Source organism: Colias eurytheme, chromosome 2, assembly GCF_061535395.1.
Source record: "Colias eurytheme isolate Ceu_HAF_F1 chromosome 2, ilColEury1 Martin Lab GWU primary, whole genome shotgun sequence".
In the NCBI taxonomy this organism is placed as follows: Eukaryota; Metazoa; Arthropoda; class Insecta; order Lepidoptera; family Pieridae; genus Colias; species Colias eurytheme.
In genome coordinates, this window is record NC_142981.1 from 12,982,813 (window position 1) to 12,993,835 (window position 11,023).

The 11,023-nt window shown below is 38.2% G+C and overlaps 1 protein-coding gene across 2 annotated transcripts; it reads right to left on the bottom strand.

Annotated features, from left to right (window-relative positions):
* Window positions 1–23: 23 nt before the first annotated feature.
* On the bottom strand, window positions 24–10,670 carry dbo (Kelch-like protein diablo). Of its 2 annotated transcripts, XM_090116727.1 has the most exons (14): window positions 10,486–10,670; window positions 10,186–10,256; window positions 9,327–9,506; window positions 7,797–7,965; window positions 7,148–7,327; window positions 6,459–6,617; window positions 5,789–5,981; window positions 4,899–5,122; window positions 4,443–4,595; window positions 4,021–4,122; window positions 2,865–3,013; window positions 2,388–2,526; window positions 700–812; window positions 24–164 (listed from the first exon to the last, which is right to left on the bottom strand). In XM_090116727.1, exons 3-14 carry the CDS (start codon window positions 9,503–9,505, stop codon window positions 140–142), a joined length of 1,785 nt encoding a protein of 594 aa, XP_089972853.1. In that variant the 5' UTR covers window position 9,506; window positions 10,186–10,256; window positions 10,486–10,670; the 3' UTR covers window positions 24–139. The 2 variants fall into 2 exon arrangements, with proteins under 2 accessions (XP_089972853.1, XP_089972848.1); XM_090116722.1 differs by lacking the exons at window positions 10,186–10,256; window positions 10,486–10,670 and adding an exon at window positions 9,714–9,923.
* Window positions 10,671–11,023: the final 353 nt, after the last annotated feature.

The window sequence follows — 11,023 nt, forward strand, 5'->3', positions numbered from 1 at the left end:
AAGAGGTTCAATAAAAGACAATGTAATATATTCTAAAATTTGTATTTTCATTAATTTATAAATAGTCAATTATAATATAGATTTAACAATAAAATAAATTGAGTAACGACTTAACCTTGTATTAGTAGTGATGTTGCGGTCACACCACTGAGTCTTTGCGATTCCTGGAAACAAAACAATATATTATTGGTATAATTGGTTGATTAGAAGTCAAGAAAATAACAGAAAAATAGAAGAATTATCAAACGTGTAATAAATGAGATTTGCTGTGTTAAATATACTGTGACGTAAATTTTTGGTGTACCAATAAATGTGAGTAACTAAAGGATAACAAATTGTTTAATTTTAAATTTTTACTATTATTAACTTAACAACAATGAGTGTTTATACGTGCTAACGAGTACATTTATACGTGTGCGTGTGCGTGCATGCGTGGTCATGTGCGCATCATAGCGTGTGAGGTTGTACATGTTTGTGAGCATTGAGTTTGCGTGTGTATACAAACGTATGTGGGTGTTTTAGTATGCGTATGTAAATATGCACTTCTGCACGGGTGTGCGTTCGTATTTGTATGTGTGTTTGTGCATGTACGTGCTTGTATTCGTGTGTATATGAACATGGTAAGTCTGTATGCGCGTGTGTATAGATTTGTAAGTGCGATATTTGTGTATAATATGTATGTATGTCTGTATGTCTCACCATATGTAGTGCGTGTCGTGGTGCGGCGCGCGCATGACGCCGACGCCGCCGCCGAGCCGCCGGTAGTTCATCGCGCCGCACAAGCGCCATTGGTTCGATTCCGGGTCGTACACCTGCAATACACGACAAAATATACTATTAGCAAGGATGTATTTTGAATTACATATTAGTTTATGTATTATGTAATGTACTTGTGTCGAAGGAAGGTCAATCGAATGTCAATCAAATGGGATTTTAGTTTAGAAGGGAAAGGGATTGATTCTGAACGGAAGAAATACAAAAAAATCGGTGAATTGGAGTCGCGACAATGGCTTCCGTACAATTTAGGTTGTTTTATGACCCTTATTGATAGCAATATTATAGAATTAGAAATGAAATAGAATATGCAAAGTTACACACTCATACTGTAGTGTCTATCTCTTATCTCGTCAACGTAAAAGCTACATTGATTCCAGTAAATACCAATTCTATAATTTTAATTAATCTACTAATGCATAAGCTAATGCATAAGCTAATGCATAAACTAATCATACAAAGTACACAATAGAGCAGGCTCCAAGGAGATGTTCGTTTGCAAAAATAGCGGACCTAAATCTGACTTCTGATATATATTGTATAGATCCCAGACATCCTATAGACAGATGTTGCCAACCAGTTTTGTGGTCCCCCTCCCCCCTCCCCGGTAATTAAATATGGCATACAAAGAAAAAAATAAAAATTTGCAAAACATGCCGTGTGGGGTATCAAATGAAAGAACTTATTGAGTAGATCACGAATATATAGCATACTATAACATTTCTTACACTTTCTCTAAGATTTTTTAGAAAATTTACGAAAATGCTCCATTTTTGAGTTAACTTTAAACCACTATAGATTGAAAACTCATGAATATATTTTTTAAATTATTATTTTAAATAATTAACCATTCCATTGTTTACGATTCAATAGTTCGTACAGTGAAATAGTTGCATGGGGGAGTGGGGGGAGCATTCAAAGATGACGAGTATATTTTCAAGTTTATGCCAGAAATAAAGGCCTAATACAAAAATATCGGTGTCAGGGCTTAGAATAATTATCTCTGCACTATCGTTGTGTTTGACAGAATGAAAAATATGGCAGAAAATTCTTGAATCAGCCTCTGTGTGATTAGATTTCAAATCGGTGACTTCAGTGAAAGTTGCGCCTTGCAATTTAAAACATTTTGTGGGGTCATCAAATCCACCACATACATATAGCTCACTACGAACTATTACGAACTATTCAATCGTAAACAATGGACTATTGTTAATTATTTAAAATAATAATTTAAAAAATATATTCATGAGTTTTCAATCTATAGTGGTTTAAAGTTAACTCAAAAATGGAGCATTTTCGTAAATTTTCTAAAAAATCTTAGAGAAAGTGTAAGAAATGTTATAGTATGCACTATGCTATATATTCGTGATCTACTCAATAAGTTCTTTCATTTGATACCCCACACGGCATGTTTTGGAAATTTTTATTTTTTTCTTTGTATGCCATATTTAATTACTGGGGTGGGGAGAGGGGGACCACAAAACTGGTTGGCAACATCTGTCTATAGAATGTCTGGGATCTATACAATATATATCAGAAGTCAGATTTAGGTCCGCTATTTTTGCAAACGAAACTCCACTGAGAGTCCGGTCTACAATATAACCACATCTCACCTCGATAGACTTAAGATAGGCGGTGCCATCAAACCCTCCCACCGCATAGAGCTGCCCGTTGACTACGGCGAGTCCTACGCCACTGCGCCGTGACGTCATCGCCACTACAGGGGACCACGTGTCCGTTGATGGCTCGTACCTTAACACGAACAAATAAATAAATATATAAATAATATGAAGACTGGGTGGTTTGCATGTTTGCACATGTATTTGTACAAAAATAAAAGTAATCCCTGACGCAAAGAAAAATATATAACCTTTAAATTAACTTTTAACAAAAAATTAAACTACCTTCAAAATTAGAAAAAAAATCAAACCGAAGTCTGTCTTTCTTATTAATTCATTAACTAATTTGCACTCATGTACACTAGCTATCCATAAATGTTTGTTTGGCAGGTCCACACTTACCCAACGAAAAAAAGCAACATACTCCTTAGTAACACTATTACTTAGTAACACACAAATAACACAACCTACCGTTCCGCGGAGCTCAGTTCAGTGCAATCATCTCTCCCGCCCACAGCATATATCTGTCCATCAAAAACAGCGCAGCCGAGGTGCTTGCGGCGCGTGGACATGGCCGCCACACTCGTCCACTTGTTCGCGCGCGGGTCGTAGCGCTCCACCTGCACAGTTATTTATATAAATTATACATAATATTATGTAGTTTATTTCCTTTTTTTAAGCTACTGCATAGCTTCTATCGCGGGCCTTGAGCGCGGGGACCGAATCCAGAAATTTAGTAACGAAAAAACCTCACGCTCCCCACTCCAACGAGCGCGGAGGTGTGGCTTGAAGGCATAGCGTGCAATAGCTTTACCGCGGCAGTCCCCGAGTGTCACACGTCTTTTTTGTTTATGTTTTTGTTATAGGCAACATTGAGAATAAGTAGCAAGTGTTATTTATAGTAGTGATACGTGTCACGTGTCTAGTGTATAGTTACATGTGTCTCGTGCCTAGTATATAGTGACACGTGTCACGTGACTAGTGTATAGTGACACGTTTCCAGTGTCTCGTGTATCGTGACACTTTTTTAGTGTCTCGTGACTTGTATGTAGTAGTGATGTGTCTAGTGCCATGTGTATCGTGAAGTACGTCTAGTGTCTCGTATCTGCTGGCGCGCGTTTTGTGTACAAGTTTTGTACTAGGAGTGTCGTCTAGTGTGCAGTGTGGACTTTAGTTGGTTCATTGAGTATGTTACTTTTGTCGAAGGAAGGTCAATCAAATGTGATTTTAGCTCAGAAAGAGTGATGCTCACGGCACACCCCGGAGACTCCATACAAAATTATCGTTTTGACAGTCACACTGTAGAGACTGCAAATGTGTGTGTTAACGCTTTATGGTTGGCACATTTGTGACTAGCGTAAAAAAAATCGCGTTTTTCTGATGAAATACATCTGTAAACAGCAAAATATCTAACCATTTTCTACGAAAAACGATAATCACAAATCCAAAATAATAAAATTACTTTAAGTCAATTTGATTAATGTTGTCAATTATCGATCGTCCTTGCAGAAAAATGTGGCCCATTTTAATCACGATCGCGCGGGGTGAGGTAAGTGTTTAATTTTGGCGGGAGGCGGAGAGTGTCCGTTCTGTAGCGTTTAGCTACTATTATGTATTGTGTGCTCACGGTGTTAAGCGGCGACTGTCCGTCGGAGCCGCCCACCGCGTACAGGTATCCCCCCAGCACGGCCACCGCCACGCCCAGCCGCCGCGTCGTCATCGCGGCCACCTGTAACACACATACACTTTAGTAGGGAAATTCAATTATTTTGATGTGTTTTATAAAAGTTATTAAATGAAATTGCTAGGAAAGAGATTGTTTGTGATATGAAAATATAACATTCCTAAATAAATAACATAGTAATATATACAGGGTGTCCTGAAAGTCGACGTCGACGTCGTTGGTAGGTCAGGCAAACATAGTAGTTGTTTTAAATTATGGTCGTTTAAAAAACAAGCAGAAATATGAAAATTTCTTCGCTTCTTCTCTTCATCTCCAAACAAAACTGCAGCAAGGAAGCTTTTCGTGGGCCAACTGCGCACACGCACCTTGGTCCAGCGGTTCTCCTTGGGGTCGTACCGCTCCACGTGGTTGAGGCACTGCACGCCGTCCTGCCCGCCCACCGCGTACAGCGCGCCGTCCAGCACGGCCACGCCCACCGACGTGCGGCAAGACGACGTCGGGGCTACTGCACCACACCACTGGAAACACAGACGTTATAAACAACATGTTAATAAATAAACATCATAAAACATTATAAAAACATTGTTGAGTTCATGAAAATTTGATCCGGTTCGAAGGACCAATGTAAAGGGATTGAGCATAGTAAAGAAGGAAATTATTTTTTAAAACATATACAACAATAAAATATAAAAAAGACAATGCACATGTACTTGTAGTTGTCAGTAGCTTGGTTCATCCCTGAGTGTGCTCAGCTTTACCGGTTACAACGTCACCAGTAATTTAGTAAAATTGTGATCATAACTAATAATAAAATGGCGCACCTGGTTGGTCTGCGGGTCGTAGCGCTCGATGCTGTTGAGGTAGCTCTGTCCGTCGTGGCCGCCCACGGCGTACAGCAGGTCGTGCAGCACGGCCACGCCCACGCCGCAGCGCCGCTTGGACATGGGCGCGACCATCTTCCAGTCGCCCGACGCCGGCTCGAAGCGCTCCACCGACGCGATCGCGTCGCCCGAGCACCACCCGCCCACCGCGAACAGCACCTCGCCTGCACACGCACAAACAATAATATGTAACAATGAACAAATACAACGCTAAATATACCAAATTCAAAGTTGAGCACGCTTCCGCACGTATTGAATCGTTTAGAGATAGATATCGAGTTATACAGTCATTCTAATTTGGGTTGACTTATGTATCGACCCTATCATACTAATATTGCGAATGGAAAATTTTTGTATGTTTATTTGTCACCTTCACGCACCTGCTGAACCAATTTTGCACACACATCGAGGGACTTGGACAAACACAAAGGATACTTTTTATCCCAGAAATTTCTATTTGTTTTTATTTCAAAACGCGAGCGAAGCCGCGGGCAAAATTCCGATATGAAATATTTAAAAAAAAAATTGCCTAAATAAAAATTTCTTGTACTACAGAAAATTCCAATTAAATTTTATCAAATAAAAAAAAATTGGTTGTCTGTAAAGTCGGTTTACTGACGATAGTTGAACGTGACAACGTCCGATTGTGCTTCTTTGTCGCTCTTTCCGCGCTCTCGCTTGCACTTCAAGTCTTACATGGAACGCCTCAGAGCGAGGTAACGCCGCATGAGTCATGTTTTTTCGTGCGTGCAGCCGGCTTTATCGAATTATAAGAATAAGACGTTGTCACGTCAAAATTTGCATTATCCCTTACTGAACTATGAACTGACCTCTCCTTGTGGGCTTCCTGGGCCTCGTGCGGGGCCCCTGCATGAGCGGGCGCTCCTGCGGCAGCAGCAGGTAGTTCTTGGCCTCGTCCAGCAGGTCGCGGCACGCGTCGTCCGCGCGGATCAGCAGCTCGGCCGACACCGTGCCCACCAGGAACTTGGGGCTCAGCAGCGGTAGTCGCACGTGCTGCAGCACCTGCAATGGTGTTCCATTGCATGTGATATAAGAAACTTTTTTTTTTGTAAATGTCGATTTGTGGTACACCTTCAGTAATAAAATTCAGTCAAAAATTTTACAGCATTTACAGATTATGGCAACATTAGTCATACAAACATTTCCTGGCATAAAAGTGTAGGTCCCATATTATATTATAGCAACATTAGTAAGTTGTGTAGACCTTTCCTGGCATAAAATGTCTAATATTTAAAGCAGGAAAACAGACAGTGTTGATAAGCTTTACATGTAAAACTTGAAAAGATGGTTGTATCGCCAACACTTTCAACAACACTTTTGACAACACAGACTGAACATTAAAAAAACTATTTTTAATAAATTATGTACTTATAATTAAAATAAACTCTCATTTCCTGTAATTAAAGGTACAGATAAACCATGTAAAATAAGCTATGCAAAATGTAATTTTACTGGAAACCTTAAATAAATATCCCTTACCTGCGCGAGGTGCTGCCGTCGCTCGGCCACGTTGTACTTGACCCAGGACATGACCGCCTGGAAGGTCTGCTCCTCCGAGCGCACGTTGAGCTCGTCCGATGACACGATGTCGATCAGCTGCGCCGCCGGCAGCAGTAGGAACTCCTCGCTCTCCATCACCTGCACATTTGTGATGTTACAAACGTGACTCTTATGGCTAATGCAATAGGGTTCATTTCAGATTGAACATTATACAGGGTGATGTTAGAAAGTGTCTATTGTCTTGGGAAAAAGAGTTCATTTCAGACTGTTTTATTATTGGTGAAAGGTGCAAAGTGACTCTTATGTCTAATGCAATAGGGTTTATTTCAGATTGTTATACTATTGCACATTATACAGGGTAATGTTAGAGAGTGACTGTTATGTCTTGGGAAAAAGAGTTCATTTCAAATTGTTTTATTATTGGTGAAAGGTGCAAAGTGACTCTTATGTGTCATATCAATAGAGATTTTCAGATTTTTACAAAGATTTTAATTTTTAGAATATTTTCACATGCTTTAACAGCAAGAGAATATATTTGTGTTACTGCAAACAAACATTTGTTTTTACAAAACATTTAAAATTTGTTTTCAAACTTCCCCTTGCATACATATCAATATCTCTTAAAGATAATTCATGCCAAAAATCATCACTTAGTAGCAAAATGTCACCTCTGGAAAGTTCTGCTGTGTGAACTTATCGGCGATCCTGAGCAGCTCGCGGCACGAATGCGTGTCGGCGAAGGCTCTGATGCCGAGGCAGTTGGAGCAGTCCAGCTGCCGCTTGAGGAACTCGCAGCACACGTCCTGGATCTCCTGCAGCTGCAGCAGGCACGCCGCGGGCAGGAGGGCCTGCAACACCATACATCATATGTTAGAAATACATACATTTCTGAATTTTCGAAGCATAAATGAATCTTACTCTATATCCTATTATCCTGGATAATGATTGTTTGTAGAACCAACAAATTTATTAACTGACATGCTATTCTCACTCTCATTCTCTCATTCTCATTCTTCTCCATCAAGAATTAAACTATCTCTACGTTCATTCATTCAATCTATCTCTACAATTTCCGAACAAAGCTGCAAAATTATTCTGAAACTTTTTTCTCTTAATCAGAAAACCTAATCATAGACGCTAGGCTACACACTTAACGGCATTTGAACATCACAATTTAATAAATCTCTTCTCTTAATTAGCTCTGCGATCCAAGCCGAGTATTTGCTTCCAACTTTCCAACTCTTTCTTGCCAACACAACAACAACGACAACTTGACAGAAAAAAAATCCCTTATACATTCATGAATACAACACGTACCTGGACATTGCTCTCTTCGACGACAATATGCGCGGTGTAGCAGAACTCGATGAGCTGCTCCATGGCGTGCTCGTCCACGTCGCGGATGGTGACCTCTGTGGCGCGCGACTCCGCCAGCTCGCCCGTGAACATCGCGCGGAAGTACGGGCTGCATGCTGACAGGATCACCCTACCCCACAACACAGTTCACGAATATATTTAATAAATAAATTTATAATTTTTGCTAAATGGACGGGAGTACAAGCATGGCCCAATCGCAAGCGGCTATGTGACGTTTTTATTGACGTCATTGTATTTGAAAATCCAAGCTTTAGTGTTCGTAAGTAGCCAGGTTACTTGCTGATATGATAACCCTAAAGTACATTGTGGGGTTTCTAGCTCAATATGTATTGTATCGTCTCCAACATAGATCTAATCGAAAAACTTATATCTTTATTTATGCTAGTATTAGGTGAGAGCTCTAGCTAACAGTGAGACAATAAATATATTATTTTAAATTTGATGCCAAAACTTTGAGAATTAAAGATAATTTTTAAGTTAAATGATTTTAAAGTGATGTAGACGCATGTCATGGAGACGCATGTCATGGAGACGCATGTGGTATGTTTTATTGTACTTTTTATTTCATGCAACATTGACACATCGAAATGCAGGTTAATACCTAAACTTAATCAACACAATTACACTGAACTTCAATTATAACTAAGGCTTCATATCAATACAACTAGCAACCTCTTGGGAAGCTGACCTTGTGTCACTTCATGCATTGAAGACAAGGTATTTGCTCAACATTCTGTACATTCAATATTAGTTACATATGTGAATTAAACTTAGGTTTTTGATTCATCATTGATAACACGAGTTTTACATTATTTATTTTTATGGATTGTTTTTGAAGAAATACCTGTTAAATCTATATAATACTAGGAGTCCGCCCCAGCTTCGCCCATGGTACATTTTTATGTTTTCTCTCCATTAGAACCATCCTCATACTTTAAGGAATATTATAAAGAAAGAATTAGGGAAACGATTCAGTCCTCGAGTTATGCACTTACCAACACATTTTGCAATTCATTTTTGTATTATAGATTCACTTGGAAAAATTAATAAATGAAATACAGACCTTATCACTTCAGTGATAACAATCAAAACATAATTAATTAATGACCTTGTGTACTTGTTAACATTCACATCCACTTTGCCTTGGCTTTATGTATTGTTAATTTTTAGCATTAATCACTTCCTTAATTTATCAATGTACTTAATCTTTGGCTTCCATTTCCATTTAAGAGTTAACAATATCATAGCATAATTATCGTTAAACGGAATTAGTTATATGTAGCATCACTAACAGATAAACAAATATACCAGGGTACAGACAAAAAACTACTTGCATTAACTGCTTGCATTTAATGGAATTCAATTGCAGACTAATAAATGAAACATGCTTATCCCCTTACCTGATATTAGATCCAGATTTCTTTAAATTAGACATAATACAAAATGCAAAGATGTAAAATAATAACGCACCTGTGTGCAAACAATTTCCTATTAGCCACATTGAGCACCACATCACAGAGCTCCCGATGCCTCCGCAGCGCCGACAGCTCACCCAGGATGGCTCTCGGGTGCTTCTCCGATGTGTGCGAGAGCCGCGCGCCGCTGCCCCCTACCCCTCCGACCCCGCCCGGCGAACCCCCTTCGCCCATCCTTGATATTAAACATAAATAGTCAGTTGTTATAAACATTTTTATTTATTAATAGTAATGCATGCGAGAATGATAAGAAAATAATAGTCAATGCTTTGATACAAACTGATTATTATTAGTTTCATACACAAGATTAACACTACAAAAAAACAAAAAAATAGAGAGAGAAAATTATAAATTAAAGATGATAAGTCTATTCATCCCATACCTGTTTAGATCCATCAAATTATTTTTTACTTTAAAATCATATTCCACTCCCCAATAAGGTACAATTTATTATCTCAAAATATAACAAGTCAGAATAATCTAGAACCTTTCTCGGAAATATGTAAAAGTATTTCAATAATATACTGTAAATTTCACTACTTGAAAGTTACAGATAAAATTATAATTTACTTTGACGAGGTATGCAATACCAATGTTATTGAATATAAGCCATTCAGTTACATAAATATTATACAAGGAAACAATGAAGACTTACAAATGATGTAACCTTCTGCCCGAACCACATTTATGAATGTTGAAATAACAAACAATCTTATTATTATAATATAAATCCTTTACTACATTGAGATGCAAAAGGAAATTGTGAATTATTTCCTCAACATGTCGCATGTACATTGAGATCTACTTCAGTACTTTGAGGGTATTTTTATAAAAAAAAATCACATCAAATGCACCTTTTGTGACCGCGCGCGTTTCCCAGCTGCAAGCGCAGCGGGGGCGAAGCCCAGCCCCACACGGAGTCAATCTGCGACCAAGAAACCCTCTATAAATATTAACTTTTACAATTTCAAAGCAAAACTATGGGAAACTTCACTCTGTACAAAGTACACTAACTGTGATAAACATACGCATGCATTACTTTACACATCGTATACATACTAACAAAAATACCTTTTGTTATACTGTATACAATAATTGTATTCGTTACTACTCGATAATTTATGCGAATGTCAATGATCCCTATTCAGACTCACCTTTGAGGTTTTCTTTACCCTGCTCAACCAAAATATTCCTCGAGGGAGCGCGAACCTTTCAGTATGCGCCCTGAGGTTGAGATACAAATCAGTTAACGATACATCGATTTCTTAATCACAGAAAATTTTATGTTTACTGTTACACAGGCTTGGACATTTTACAATAATTCACTAGTTTTTAAAAAGTTTGTTCCGAAGGTAAGTCACACAGAGTTAAATAAAATTAATCAAAGTGTTTTTCGTACAAAAATCACTCATAGTAAGAATTTTAGTACAATTTGCGTTATAATGTTTATACTTCTAATAAATTGAAGTATGGTAGAAAAAGCAAATTTATTTTATTTCAATAAATTATATTTTTAAACTTAAATCGAATTTCAATTTCATCTTTCGGAACGTACCTAGAAGGTCAACGTCAAGTGTCCATATTGCAACACAGATTATTACGATATTTATAAAAACTGAAAGGAGGATTGCGAAAGTTTCATTGTGTCGCAATAATTAAATGATTTGGATAACGAATATTAATTTTTAGCTT

What these genes read in the sequence shown, in the direction of transcription:
- dbo (XM_090116722.1), bottom strand. An exon ending in CACAGCAGAACTTTCCAGAG is followed by an intron (nt 6,618 to 7,147) that starts GTGACATTTTGC and finishes ACAAATGTGCAG; the next exon opens with GTGATGGAGAGCGAGGAGTT. An exon ending in CCTATCTTAAGTCTATCGAG is followed by an intron (nt 813 to 2,387) that starts GTGAGATGTGGT and finishes CGTGTATTGCAG; the next exon opens with GTGTACGACCCGGAATCGAA.